Source organism: Panulirus ornatus, chromosome 68 (assembly GCF_036320965.1).
Source record: "Panulirus ornatus isolate Po-2019 chromosome 68, ASM3632096v1, whole genome shotgun sequence".
NCBI classification, from domain to species: Eukaryota; Metazoa; Arthropoda; class Malacostraca; order Decapoda; family Palinuridae; genus Panulirus; species Panulirus ornatus.
This window is the reverse complement of record NC_092291.1, coordinates 1251308-1266811: the sequence shown is the minus strand read 5'-3', so window position 1 is coordinate 1266811 and position 15504 is coordinate 1251308. Positions and strand designations below refer to the sequence as shown.

The 15504-nt window shown below is 41.8% G+C and overlaps 1 protein-coding gene across 2 annotated transcripts in view; it reads right to left on the bottom strand.

Moving 5' to 3' along the window:
* Nucleotides 1-13683: 13683 nt before the first annotated feature.
* The window catches only part of LOC139747246 (translation factor GUF1, mitochondrial-like), a 324019-nt gene continuing 322198 nt past the window's right edge, over nt 13684-15504 (bottom strand). For both annotated transcript variants that reach the window (XM_071659309.1, XM_071659310.1), the window contains exon 7: nt 13684-13892. In XM_071659309.1, the coding sequence (XP_071515410.1) occupies nt 13718-13892 (175 nt within the window). In that variant the 3' untranslated portion in view covers nt 13684-13717. The remainder of the gene's footprint in view (nt 13893-15504) is intronic.

The following is a 15504-nucleotide window of genomic DNA, read 5'->3' as shown; positions in this document are numbered from 1 at the left end:
AAGTGGGAAGTTAAGTGGATCTATAATTTTAATTGTGGTAATTAAAATAAACCTCAAGTCAAACAAATAACAAATAAAGTGGAATTATGTGGTTAAAGTGAATCTAGGGTGGGGGAGGGGAGAAAATCTGGGTTTAAGCTTGAAGAATTGTTGTGGAGTCGAGAACTTATCTCGGAGAAAAGCAAAAATGGGTATGTTTGAAGAATAGTGGCTTCCAAACAATGTTGTATGGTGCGAGGCATTGGGCTATGGATAGAGTTGTGCGCAGGAGGATGGATGTGCTGGAAATGAGATGTTTGAGGGCAAGGTGTGGTGTGAGGGGTGGTTTGATCGATAAGTACGTTATGGATAGAGAGATGTGTGGAAATAAAGAGAGCGTGGTTGGTTCGAGGAGAGCAGAAGAGGGTGTGTTTGAAATGGTTTGGGCACATGGAGAGAATGAGTGAGAAGATTGACCAGAGGATATATGTGTTGCAGGTGGATGGGAACAAGGAGAACAGTGGGAGGACCAAAATTGGAGGAGGAAAGATGGAGTGAACAAATTTTGGTGTGATCGGGGGCCCTGAAAATGCAGGGAGGTGAAGTGAGGGCAAGGATAGAGTGAAATTGGTCGATTGTGGTTTTACCGGGGTTGACGTGATGTCAGTGGATTGAATCAGGACATGTTAAGCGTCTGGGGTGTAACCATGAAAGCTGTGTAGATATGTATATTTGCGTGTTGTGGACTTATGTATTATACATTGTATGGGGGGGGGGTTGGGCCTTTTCTTTTCGTCTGTTTCTTGCGCTACCTCGCAAACGCGGGAGACAGCGACAAAGCAAAAAAAAAAGAAAAAAATATACATATATATATATATATATGTATATATATACGAATAAAGTGTATTGAACGCGTACTTCATAGAACATACAAAGTTCATTCAGCCCAGGATCGAACCGGGATCCCTTGTGCAAGAGGCAGCATTGCTAACCGTAGGCTAAGGGACTGTATAATAGGAAACAACTATTCGAAATTACATAAGTACTCGATTACCCTTCGTCTCACATTTGAGCTACGGGGGTCTATCTGTTGTTTCGAACAGAACACATAGCTAGCTGAGAGCGTTTTACGAACCTGACTGTACAACGCGGAGTTATATGAATACGAATAAAGTGTATATGAACGTGCACCTTCATAGAAAAACATTACAAAGCTACATCAGCCAGATCGAACCTGGGACCCCTGTGCAGAGGCAGGCATGCTAACCGCTAGGCTAAAGGGGACTGTATAATAGGAAACAACTATTCGAAATACTAAGTACTCGAATTACCTTCGTCCACTATGGTGAGCAACGGGGTCTATCGGTTGTTTCCGAACAGAACACTTAGCCAGCAGTGAAAAGTTTTTATCGAGGATGTAAGGCATGTGTACGTGTAGGAAGAGAGGAAAGTGATTGGTTCTCAGTGAATGTAGGTTTGCGGCAGGGGTGTGTGATGTCTCCATGGTTGTTTAATTTGTTTATGGATGGGGTTGTTAGGGAGGTAAATGCAAGAGTCTTGGAAAGAGGGGCAAGTATGAAGTCTGTTGGGGATGAGAGAGCTTGGAAGTGAGTCAGTTGTTGTTCGCTGATGATACAGCGCTGGTGGCTGATTCATGTGAGAAACTGCAGAAGCTGGTGACTGAGTTTGGTAAAGTGTGTGGAAGAAGAAAGTTAAGAGTAAATGTGAATAAGAGCAAGGTTATTAGGTACAGTAGGGTTGAGGGTCAAGTCAATTGGGAGGTGAGTTTGAATGGAGAAAAACTGGAGGAAGTGAAGTGTTTTAGATATCTGGGAGTGGATCTGTCAGCGGATGGAACCATGGAAGCGGAAGTGGATCATAGGGTGGGGGAGGGGGCGAAAATTTTGGGAGCCTTGAAAAATGTGTGGAAGTCGAGAACATTATCTCGGAAAGCAAAAATGGGTATGTTTGAAGGAATAGTGGTTCCAACAATGTTGTATGGTTGCGAGGCGTGGGCTATGGATAGAGTTGTGCGCAGGAGGATGGATGTGCTGGAAATGAGATGTTTGAGGACAATGTGTGGTGTGAGGTGGTTTGATCGAGTAAGTAACGTAAGGGTAAGAGAGATGTGTGGAAATAAAAAGAGCGTGGTTGAGAGAGCAGAAGAGGGTGTTTTGAAATGGTTTGGGCACATGGAGAGAATGAGTGAGGAAAGATTGACCAAGAGGATATATGTGTCGGAGGTGGAGGGAACGAGGAGAAGAGGGAGACCAAATTGGAGGTGGAAAGATGGAGTGAAAAAGATTTTGTGTGATCGGGGCCTGAACATGCAGGAGGGTGAAAGGAGGGCAAGGAATAGAGTGAATTGGAGCGATGTGGTATACAGGGGTTGACGTGCTGTCAGTGGATTGAATCAAGGCATGTGAAGCGTCTGGGGTAAACCATGGAAAGCTGTGTAGGTATGTATATTTGCGTGTGTGGACGTGTGTATGTACATGTGTATGGGGGGGGGTTGGGCCATTTCTTTCGTCTGTTTCCTTGCGCTACCTCGCAAACGCGGGAGACAGCGACAAATGTTAAAAAAAAAAAAAAAAAAAAAAAAAAATAAATATATATATATATTTAATTTTATATATATATATATATATATTTATTATTAAATATTATATATATTTATATTATAATATATTTATTATATTATATATATATATTTTTTTATACTATCTCGCCATTTCCCGCATTAGACGATGGTAGCGTAAGAAACAGAGGACTGGACCTTTGGGGGAATATCCTCACCTGGCCCACTTCTCTGTACCTTCTTTTGGATAATTGAAAAAAAAAAAAAACGAGGAAGGGAGGACTTTCCAGCCCCCCGCTCCCTTCCTTTTAGTCGCCTCTTACGAACGCAGGGAATACGTGGGGAAGTTATTCTTTCTCCCCTATCCCCCAGGATAATATATATATATAAATATTGTATATATTTATTTATTATATATATATATATATCTATATATATTTTTTTTTTTTGTTTTTATACTTTGTCGCTGTCTCCCGCGTTTGCGAGGTAGCGCAAGGAAACAGACGAAAGAAATGGCCCAACCCCCCCCCCCATACACATGTACATACACACGTCCACACACGCAAATATACATACCTACACAGCTTTCCATGGTTTACCCCAGACGCTTCACATGCCTTGCTTCAATCCACTGACAGCACGTCAACCCCTGTATACCACATCGACTCCAATTCACTCTATTCCTTGCCCTCCTTTCACCCTCCTGCATGTTCAGGCCCCGATCACACAAAATCTTTTTCACTCCATCTTTCCACCTCCAATTTGGTCTCCCTCTTCTCCTCGTTCCCTCCACCTCCGACACATATATCCTCTTGGTCAATCTTTCCTCACTCATTCTCTCCATGTGCCCAAACCATTTCAAAACACCCTCTTCTGCTCTCTCAACCACGCTCTTTTTATTTCCACACATCTCTCTTACCCTTACGTTACTTACTCGATCAAACCACCTCACACCACACATTGTCCTCAAACATCTCATTTCCAGCACATCCATCCTCCTGCGCACAACTCTATCCATAGCCCACGCCTCGCAACCATACAACATTGTTGGAACCACTATTCCTTCAAACATACCCATTTTTGCTTTCCGAGATAATGTTCTCGACTTCCACACATTTTTCAAGGCTCCCAAAATTTTCGCCCCCTCCCCCACCCTATGATCCACTTCCGCTTCCATGGTTCCATCCGCTGACAGATCCACTCCCAGATATCTAAAACACTTCACTTCCTCCAGTTTTTCTCCATTCAAACTCACCTCCCAATTGACTTGACCCTCACCCCTACTGTACCTAATAACCTTGCTCTTATTCACATTTACTCTCAACTTTCTTCTTCCACACACTTTACCAAACTCAGTCACCAGCTTCTGCAGTTTCTCACATGAATCAGCCACCAGCGCTGTATCATCAGCGAACAACAACTGACTCACTTCCCAAGCTCTCTCATCCCCAACAGACTTCATACTTGCCCCTCTTTCCAGGACTCTTGCATTTACCTCCCTAACAACCCCATCCATAAACAAATTAAACAACCATGGAGACATCACACACCCCTGCCGCAAACCTACATGCACTGAGAACCAATAACTTTCCTCTCTTCCTACAGTACACATGATTAACATCCTCGATAAAACTTTTCACTGCTTCTAAACTAACTTGCCTCCCACACTTATATTCTTAATTACCTTTCCACAGAGCATCTCTATCAACTCTATACATATGCCTTCTCCAGATTCCCATAAATGCTACATACAAATCCATTTGCTTTTTCTAGTATTTCTCACATACATTCTTCAATGCAAAAACTGATCCAACATCCTCTAACTTCTGAAACAGCATGCTATTCCCCAATCTCGATGCTCTGTACATGCCTTCACCCTCTCAATCAATACCCTCCATATTAATTTACCATGAAGTCTGTTGGGGATGAGAGAGCTTGGGAAGTGAGTCAGTTGTTGTTCGCTGATGATACAGCGCTGGTGGCTGATTCATGTGAGAAACTGCAGAAGCTGGTGACTGAGTTTGGTAAAGTGTGTGGAAGAAGAAAGTTAAGAGTAAATGTGAATAAGAGCAAGGTTATTAGGTACAGTAGGGGTGAGGGTCAAGTCAATTGGGAGGTGAGTTTGAATGGAGAAAAACTGGAGGAAGTGAAGTTTTTTTAGATATCTGGGAGTGGATCGGGTCAGCGGATGGAACCATGGAAGCGGAAGTGGATCATAGGGTGGGGGAGGGGGCGAAAAATTTGGGAGCCTTGAAAATGTGTGGAAGTCGAGAACATTATCTCGGAAAGCAAAAATGGGTATGTTTGAAGGAATAGTGGTTCCAACAATGTTGTATGGTTGCGAGGCGTGGGCTATGGATAGAGATGTGCGCAGGAGGATGGATGTGCTGGAAATGAGATGTTTGAGGACAATGTGTGGTGTGAGGTGGTTTGATCGAGTGAGTAACGTAAGGGTAAGAGAGATGTGTGGAAAAAAAAGAGCGTGGTGAGAGAGCAGAAGAGGGTGTTTTGAAATGGTTTGGGCACATGGAGAGAATGAGTGAGGAAAGATTGACCAAGAGGATATATGTGTCGGAGGTGGAGGGAACGAGGAGAAGAGGGAGACCAAATTGGAGGTGGAAAGATGGAGTGAAAAAGATTTTGTGTGATCGGGGCCTGAACATGCAGGAGGGTGAAAGGAGGGCAAGGAATAGAGTGAATTGGAGCGATGTGTATACGGGGGTTGACGTGCTGTCAGTGGATTGAATCAAGGCATGTGAAGCGTCTGGGGTAAACCAGGGAAAGCTGTGTAGGTTTTGTATATTTGCGTGTGTGGACGTATGTACATGTGTATGGGGGGGGGTTGGGCCATTTCTTTCGTCTGTTTCCTTGCGCTACTCGCAAACGCGGAGAACAGCGACAAAGTTAAAAAAAAAAAAAAAAAAAAAAAAAAAAAAATATATTATATATATTATATATATATATATAATATTATATATATATATATATATATATTATATATTATTTTTATTTATATATTATATATATATATATATATATATATATATTTTTTCATACTATTCGCCATTTCCGCCATTAGCGAGGGTAGCGTTAAGAACAGAGGACTGGACCTTTGAGGGAATATCCTCACCTGGCCCCTTCTCTGTCCTTCTTTTTTGGGAAAAATTGAAAAAAAAAACGAGAAGGGAGGATTTCCAGCCCCCCCTCCCTTCCCTTTTAGTCGCCTTCTACGACACGCAGGGAATACGTGGGAAGTATTCTTTCTCCCCTATCCCCAGGGATAATATATTTATATATAAATATATATATATATATATATATATTTTTATATATATATATATATATATATTTTTTTTTTTTTTTTTTATACTTTGTCGCTGTCTCCCGCGTTTGCGAGGTTTGGCAAGGAAACAGACGAAAGAAATGGCCCAAAACCCCCCCCCCATACACATGACATACACACGTCCAGACACGCAAATATACATACCTACACAGCTTTCCTTGGTTTACCCCGGACGCTTCACATGCCTTGCTTCAATCCACTGACAGCACGTCAACCCTGTATACCACATGCTCCAATTCACTCTATTTCTTGCCCTCCTTTCACCCTCCTGCATGTTCAGGCCCGATCACACAAAATCTTTTTCACTCCATCTTTCCACCTCCAATTTGGTCTCCCTCTTCTCCTCGTTCCTCCACCTCCGACACATATATCCTCTTGGTCAATCTTTCCTCACTCATTCTCTCCATGTGCCCAAACCATTTCAAAACACCCTCTTCTGCTCTCTCAACCACGCTCTTTTTATTTCCACACATCTCTCTTACCCTTACGTTACTTACTCGATCAAACCACCTCACACCACACATTGTCCTCAAACATCTCATTTCCAGCACATCCATCCTCCTGCGCACATCTCTATCCATAGCCCACGCCTCGCAACCATACAACATTGTTGGAACTACTATTCCTTCAAACATACCCATTTTTGCTTTCCGGATAATGTTCTCGACTTCCACACATTTTTCAAGGCTCCCAAAATTTTCGCCCCCTCCCCCACCCTATGATCCACTTCCGCTTCCATGGTTCCATCCGCTGACAGATCCACTCCCAGATATCTAAAACACTTCACTTCCTCCAGTTTTTCTCCATTCAAACTCACCTCCCAATTGACTTGACCCTCACCCTACTGTACCTAATAACCTTGCTCTTATTCACATTTACTCTTAACTTTCTTCTTCCACACACTTTACCAAACTCCGTCACCAGCTTCTGCAGTTTCTCACATGATCCGCCACCAACGCTGTATCATCAGCGAACAACAACTGACTCACTTCCCAAGCTCTCTCATCCCCAACAGACTTCATACTTGCCCCTCTTTCCAAGGACTCTTGCATTTACCTCCCTAACAACCCCATCCATAAACAAATTAAACAACCATGGAGACATCACACACCCCTGCCGCAAACCTACATTCACTGAGAACCAATCACTTTCCTCTCTTCCTACACGTACACATGCCTTACATCCTCGATAAAAACTTTTCACTGCTTCTAACAACTTGCCTCCCACACCATATATTCTTAATACCTTCCACAGAGCATCTCTATCAACTCTATCATATGCCTTCTCCAGATCCATAAATGCTACATACAAATCCATTTGCTTTTCTAAGTATTTCTCACATACATTCTTCAAAGCAAACACCTGATCCACACATCCTCTACCACTTCTGAAACCACACTGCTCTTCCCCAATCTGATGCTCTGTACATGCCTTCACCCTCTCAATCAATACCCTCCCATATAATTTACCAGGAATACTCAACAAACTTATACCTCTGTAATTTGAGCACTCACTCTTATCCCCTTTGCCTTTGTACAATGGCACTATGCACGCATTCCGCCAATCCTCAGGCACCTCACCATGAGTCATACATACATTAAATAACCTTACCAACCAGTCAACAATACAGTCACCCCTTTTTTTTTATAAATTCCACTGCAATACCATCCAAACCTGCTGCCTTGCCGGCTTTCATCTTCCGCAAAGCTTTTACTACCTCTTCTCTGTTTACCAAATAATTTTCCCTAACCCTCTCACTTTGCACACCACCTCGACCCAAACACCCTATATCTGCCACTCTGTCATCAGACACATATATATATATATATTGGAGAGGATCACAATTTTGCGCGTGATCAAGATATTCCTATGAGTCCATGGGGAAAATGAAACACAAAAAGTTCCCAAGTGCACTTTCGTGTAATAATCACATCATCAGGGGAGACACAAGAGAGAAATATAACAGCCAGTTGTTATACATCGAAGAGACGAAGCTAGGACGCCATTTGGTAAACATGAAGTCTGTTGGGGATGAGAGAGCTTGGGAAGTGAGTCAGTTGTTGTTCGATGATGATACAGCGCTGGTGGTTGATTCATGTGTGAAACTGCAGAAGCTGGTGAATGAGTTTGGTAAAGTGTGTGAAAGAAGAAAGTTAAGAGTAAATGTGAATAAGAGCAAAGTTATTAGGTACAGTAGGGTTGAGGGTCAAGTCAATTGGGAGGTAAGTTTGAATGGAGAAAAACTGGAGGAAATAAAGTGTTTTAGATATCTGGGAGTGGATCTGGCAGCGGATGGAACCATGGAAGCGGAAGTGAATCATAGGGTGGGGGAGGGGGCGAAAATCCTGGGAGCCTTGAAGAATGTTTGAAGTCGAGAACATTATCTTGGAAAGCAAAAATGTGTATGTTTGAAGGAATAGTGGTTCCAACAATGTTGTATGGTTGTGAGGCGTGGGCTATGGATAGAGTTGTGCGCAGGAGGGTGGATGTGCTGGAAATGAGATGCTTGAGGACAATATGTGATGTGAGGTGGTTTGATCGAGTAAGTAATGTAAGAGTAAGAGAGATGTGTGGAAATAAGAAGAGCGTGGTTGAGAGAGCAGAAGAGGGTGTTTTGAAATGGTTTGGGCACGTGGAGAGAATGAGTGAGGAAAGATTGACCAGGAGGATATATGTGTCGGAGGTGGAGGGAACGAGGAGAAGTGGGAGAACAAATTGAAGAAGGAAAGATGGAGTGAAAAAGATTTTGAGTGATTGGGGCCTGAACATGCAGGGGGGGTGAAAGGCGGGCAAGGAATAGAGTGAATTGGATCAATGTGGTATACCGAGGTCGACGTGCTGTCAGTGGATTGAATCAGGGCATGTGAAGCATCTGGGGTAAACCATGGAAAGTTCTGTGAGGCCTGGATGTGGAAAGGGAGCTGTGGTTTCGGGCATTATTGCATGACAGATAGAGACTGAGTGTGAACGAATGGGGCCTTTGTTGTCTTTTCCTAGCGCTACCTCACACACATGAGGGGGAGGGGGATGTTATTCCATGTGTGACGAGGTGGCGATGGGTATGAATAAAGGCAGACAGTGTGAATTGTGTGCATGTGTATATATGTATGTGTCTGTGTGTGTATATATATGTGTACAATGAGATGTATGGGTATGTATATTTGCGTGTGTGGACGTGTATGTATATACATGTGTATGGGGGTGGGTTGGGCCATTTCTTTCGTCCGTTTCCTTGCGCTACCTCGCAAACGCGGGAGACAGTGACAAAGCAAAATGAATGAATAAATAAATATGTATACATTCCAAGAATACTCAACAAACTTATACCTCTGTAATTTGAACACTCACCTTTATCCCCTTTGCCTTTGTACAATGGCACTAAACATACATTCCGCAAATCCTCAGGCACATCACCATGAACCATACATATATTGAATATCCTCACCAACCAGTCAACAACACAGTCACCCCCGTTTTTAATAAATTCCACAGCAATACCATCCAAACCCACTGCCTTGCCGACTTTCATTTTCCTCAAATGTTTTACTACCTCTTCTCTGTTTACCAAATCATTCTCCCTGACCCTCCCACTTCACACACCACCTCAACTATAACTCTCTATATCTCCCAATCTGTCATCAAATACATTCAATAAACCCTAAAAACACACACTCCACCTCCTTCTCACTTCACCACTACTTGTTATTACCTACCCATTTGCCCCCTTCACCGATGTTCCCATTTCTTCTCTTGTCTTACGCACTTTATTTATCTCCTTCCAAGACATCTTTTATTCTCCCTAAAATTTGATGATACTCTCTCACCCCAACTCTCATTTGCCCTCTTTTTCACTTCTTGCACCTTTCTCTAGACCTTGCCTCTTCCTTTTATACATCTCCCAGTCATATGCACTATTTCCCTACAAAAATTGTCCAAATTCCTCTCTCTTCGCCTTCACTAACAATCTTACTTCTTCATCCCACCACTCATTACCCTTTCTAATTTGCCCACCTCCCACCTTTCTCATGCCAGAGGCATCTTTTGCGCAAGCAATCACTGCTTCCCGAAATCATGTGGGCAATTATATGGGAGAGTATTGATTGAGACAGTGAAGGCATGTGCAGAGTATCAGATTGGGGAAGAGCAGTGTGGTTTCAGAAGTGGTGGAAGATGTGTGGATCAGGTGTTTTCTTTGAAGAATATATGTGAGAAATAGGATTTGTATGTAGCATTTATGGATCTGGAGAAGGCATATGATACCTGTGGAAGGTATTATGAGTATATGGAATGGGAGGTAAGTTGCTAGAACCAGTGGAAAGCTTTTATCAAGGCTGCAAGGCATATGTATGAGTAGGAGGAGAGGAAAGTGACTGGTTCCCAGTGAATGTCGGTTTGCAGGCAGGGGTGCGTGGTGTCTCCATGGTTGTTTAATTTGTTTATGGATGGGGTTGTTAGGGAGGTGAATGCAAGAGTTTTGGAGAGAGGGGGAAGTATGCAGTCTGTTGGGGATGAGAGGACTTGGGAAGTGAGTCAGTTATTGTTTGCTGATGATACAGTGCTAGTGGCTGATTCGGGTGAGAAACTGCAGAAGTTGGTGAATGAGTTTGAAAAAATGTGTGAAAGGAGAAAGTTGAGAGTAAATGTGAATAAGAGCAAGGTTATTAGGTTCAGTAGGGTCAAGGGACAAATTAATTGGGATGTAAGTTTGAATGGAGAAAACTTGGAGGAAGTAGAGCATTTTAGATATCTGGGAGTGAACTCAGCACCGAATGGAACCATGGAAGCGGAAGTGAGTCACAGGGTGAGGGAGGGGGCGAAGGTTTTGGGAGTGATGAAGAATGTGTGATCAGAGAGAATGTTATGCTGGAGAGCAAAAATGGGTATGTTTGAAGGAATAGTAGTTCCAACAATACTATGCAGTTTTGAGGCATGGGCTATAGATAAGGTTGTATGGAGAAGGGTAGATGTGTTGGAAATGAAATGTTTGATGACAATGTGTGGTGCAAGGTGGTTTGATCGAGTAAGTAACGAAAGGGTAAGGGAGGTGTGTGGAAATAGAAAGAGTGTGGTTGAGAAAGCAGAAGAGGGTGTGCTTAAATGGTTTGGACAAATGGAGAGAATGAGTGAGGAAAGATTGATAAAGAGGATATATGTGTCAGAGATGGAGGGAACAAGGAGAAGCGGGAGACCAAATTGGAAGTGGAAGGATGGAATGAAAAAGATTTTGAGCAATCGGGGCTTGAACATACATGAGAGTGAGAGGTATGCAAGGAACAGAGTGAATTGGAACGATGTGGTATACTGGGGTCAATGTGCTGTTAATGACCTAACCCAGGGCATGTGAAACGTCTGGGGTAAACCATGGAAAGGTCTGTGGGTCCTGGATGTGGATAGGGAACTGTGGTTTCAGTGCATTAGACATGACAGCTAGAGGTTTAGTGTGAACAAATGTGGATCTTTTTGTCTGTTTTCCTGGCACTACCTTGCTGAAGCAAGGGGTAGTGATGCTGTTTCCTGGGGGATGGGGTAGTGCCAGGAATGGATGAAGGCAAGCAAGTATGAATATGCACATGTGTATATATGTATATGTCTGTGTATGTGCATGTGTATATATGTACATGTTATGCATGTATATGTGCGTGTATGGGCGTTTATGTATATTCTCTATTATCTATTTCATTATACTTGATCACCGTCTTCCGTGTCAGCAAGGCAGCACCAGGAAACAGACGAAGAATGGCCCACCCACTCATATACACATATACATATACACGTAAACACCCATATAAATATCAACATATACATGCATACACATACACATATACAGAAATAAACATATATAAACATGTACATATTCATACTTGCTTACCTTCATCCATTCCTGGTGCTTCATGCCCCAACAGAAACAGCATCGCTACCCCCTGCTCCATCAAGGTATAAGGAAAACAGAGAAAAAAGGCCAAATTCATTCACAATCAGTCTCTAGCTGCAATATGAAATGCATCAAGACCACAGCTCCCTATCCACATCCAGGCCCCACAGACCTTTCCATGGTTTACCCCAGACATTTCCCACACCCTGTTTCAGTCCACTGACAGCACATCGACCTCAGTATACCACATCCTTCCAATTCACTCTATTCCTTGTAAGCCTCACACCCTTCTGTATGTTCAGGCCCCAATCGCTTAAAATCTTTTTCACTTCATCCTTCCACCTCTAATTTGGTCTCCCGCTTCTCCTCGTTCCCTCCACTTCTGACACATATATCCTCTTTGTCAATCTTTCCTCACTCCTTCTCTCCATATGTCAAAACCACTGCAACACACCCTCTTCTGCTCTCTCAACCACTCTTTACTTCCACATATCTCTCTTACCTTTTCATAACTTACTTGATCAAAGCACCTCAGACCATACAGTGTCCTCAAACATTTCATTTCTAATACATCCACCCTCCTCTGTACATCCCTATTTATAGATCATGCCTCACAACCACATGAAATTGTTGGAACTACTATTCCTTCAAACATGCCCGTTTTTGCTCTTCAAGATAACGTCTCTCCTTCTACACATTCTTCAAAGCTCCCAAAACCTTAGCCCCCTCCCCCATCCTCTGACTTACTTCCACTTCCATGGTTCTATTCACTGCTGAATCCACTCCCAGATATCTAAAACACTTCATTTCCTCCAATTTTTCTCCATTCAAACTGACATCCCAATTACTTGTCCCTCAACCCTAATGAACCTAATAACCTTGCTCCGACTCACATTTACTCTCAACTTTCTCTTTTTCCTCACTTTTCCAAACTCAGTCACCAACCTCTGTAGTTTTTCATTCAATTCAGCCACCAGAGTTGTATTATCAGCAAGCAACAACTGACTCACTTTCCAGGCCCTCTCATCCCTAAAAGACAGCATAATCACCCTTCTCTCCAAAACTCTAGCACTTACCTCCCTAACCACCTCATCCATCAACAAAATTTTACAACCGTGGGGACATCACACACCCCTGCTGCAGACTGACCTTCACTGGCAACCAATCACTCTCCTCTCTTCTTACTCATACCATGCCTTAAATCTTTGGTGTATATAAGTGGATAGGCCATTCTTCATCTGTTTCCTAGCGCTACCTCGCTGATGTAGGAAACGGCCATCAAATATAAAAAATAAAATATATATAAGTGCATCAAAAACTTTGAGGTTCAGCTAATATCGTTGCTACACTGCCTGTGATTCTACAGAAGTCTAAGGAAAGTTAAGGTTACACCAGTGAGCTATGAAAGTTCAGTGTCTCATCATACAACAAGTAAAGATCACCCACTTTTCAATCATTACACTTTTACAAGTAGGTCTCTTCATTTGACTGTGTTCTCTAATGTGGTGTTTGAGTAAAAAAAGTGTAACTTCAACTTGTTTATCAGGTTTAGAAACAGGAATCAATGATCCCTGAGGATAGGCAAATCATAATATCTTCCACACTTCTCTCAGGGTAAAAAACAGAACACAAGGAAAATAAAGATAGAGATAGAATAGAATTAATGACATAAGATCTTTGAAACTGAAATATAGACTAGTTTCATGAAGACCATGAATATAATCCTCTTTGATAGAATGCAAACGAATGTATAGGTACAAGATCTTATAAACATTATACACAATACAGTATACCTAGCAATTCTCTGAAATTACATAATCTTAATGAATTTTCAAATATCTCTTTTAAATGCAGCAAACACAGGCAATTTACAGATAAAATATATCATCTAGATTCTTCCAAGCTGCCTAATTACAAAAGCTTTTATCTTTACAATAAGTATCTTTTATTGTGCTAAAGACATATTCAATGAAATATCATTAGAACATACCATAGGTTTAGCTGACTTGAAACCTTCAAGAGGTTCACATGAAGTGCCCTTAAGATGGAAAGTGTCCCCAATTTGGGCTTCTTTAGCAGCACGAATGTTGGCTGTGAAATATCCAACCTGCCCCGTAAACCTGCAATTTTATACATAAACTCGCTAAAACAAATGTTTGAACATATCAAAGGTTCCAAATTGAATTCACTTAACATTAGCTACAGAAGTACACCTATCTATCTATGTTTCTAATGCCCATTACCTCCAGGAACTCCCATCAAGGGGGTGGCCACAACAAAAGAGCCTAAACTTATCCCTGTCCTTATATGCTTCCCTTGCATACACCATTCCATGCAATCTTCCATCACTTTTCTCTACATACTCTTCCACTCTATTTCCCTGTGTCACAGGTGGTTTTCCTCTCAAACCAAACCCTTTAATCATACTATCATACACTCTCTTTGTAAAATCCCTGTCTTCCATTCATTCCACATGCCAACACCACCTCAATGCATTACGTGTCATCAACTCTATCCATAATTCGTTCCTTTTGCATTCTGTGCCATACCAAAACTCTTCCTTCATTCCATCTAGTCATACCACATGCTTTTCTCAAATAGCTCATTTCCACAGCCTGGATTCTTGACTTCTGTGACTTATTCCCATGCCCATGTTTTGGCTGCCTAGGTCAGGGTCATGAGAACTATGCTATCCTTTAATCCTTACTTAATTTCATACTTACAGCTCTACCCTTCTTCATTCATCATGACTCTTTTACCCTGTACTTCTCTTTTCTTTATCTTTCATTTGGTTTCACCAGAATTACCAAAGATAGCTCCTAAATACTTGAATTCTCTCTACTATTCAAGTCTTTCTCCCCCATATCTATAAAACAATTTATTACACTTTCTTCCTTAACTCTACAGTATTTTGCAAAATCTATACTTCATTCTGCTTCCTTTCAGACACCAGCACTTTACTTTCATTCACATTTACCTTCAATCACTTATGATTACATACAACATTAAACACACTTATAAACTTCTGCAACTCCTCTTCGCTCTAAGCAAACAACACTATCATCCGCAAACAGGCTTGTGACTAGCCATCACTTCTCACCATTACACTCCTCCATCTCTGCGCCCCATTTCCCTACTTTTGCTTTCACCTCTCTTATCACCCTATTTGTATATATGTTAAAAAGCCACAATGACATCACAGAGCCCTACCTCATACCCAAATGTATACAGAAATTTCACTCAATTCTGCATCCATTCTTAAAGATGCATTTGCTACTCTACAGAAGGCTTTCACACCAACCATTGTCCTCCTACCCCATATATCTGTAACATAAACCATTAAACATTCCACTTGTTTCTGTCTTACTCTTTCTTCAGATCCATAAAAGCTGCATTAAGCTTCTTACCTTTCATTGGATTTTTTTTCCTTCAATCTTCCATAACCATGCATGTAACAACTGCTGCTTCACCATCTACATTCATCCGTCCTTCAACATACTCTTTTCATCTTCCCTTCACTTCCTCCTTTTGGTTCAGTAACTCCCCTTCCTTACTTCTCCCATTAACATTTCCTCTTCTTTCAATTTTCATCTCCTTCCAGTACAATTAAACTTCACTCAAATTTGTTCTAGTACCTTCATCTACTCCTTTGCTTTTCTCTATCAGCATCTTAACATTCTGCTTACACATCTTATATTCTTTCTTCCTCCTTTGCTGAACTTCCATTGGTAC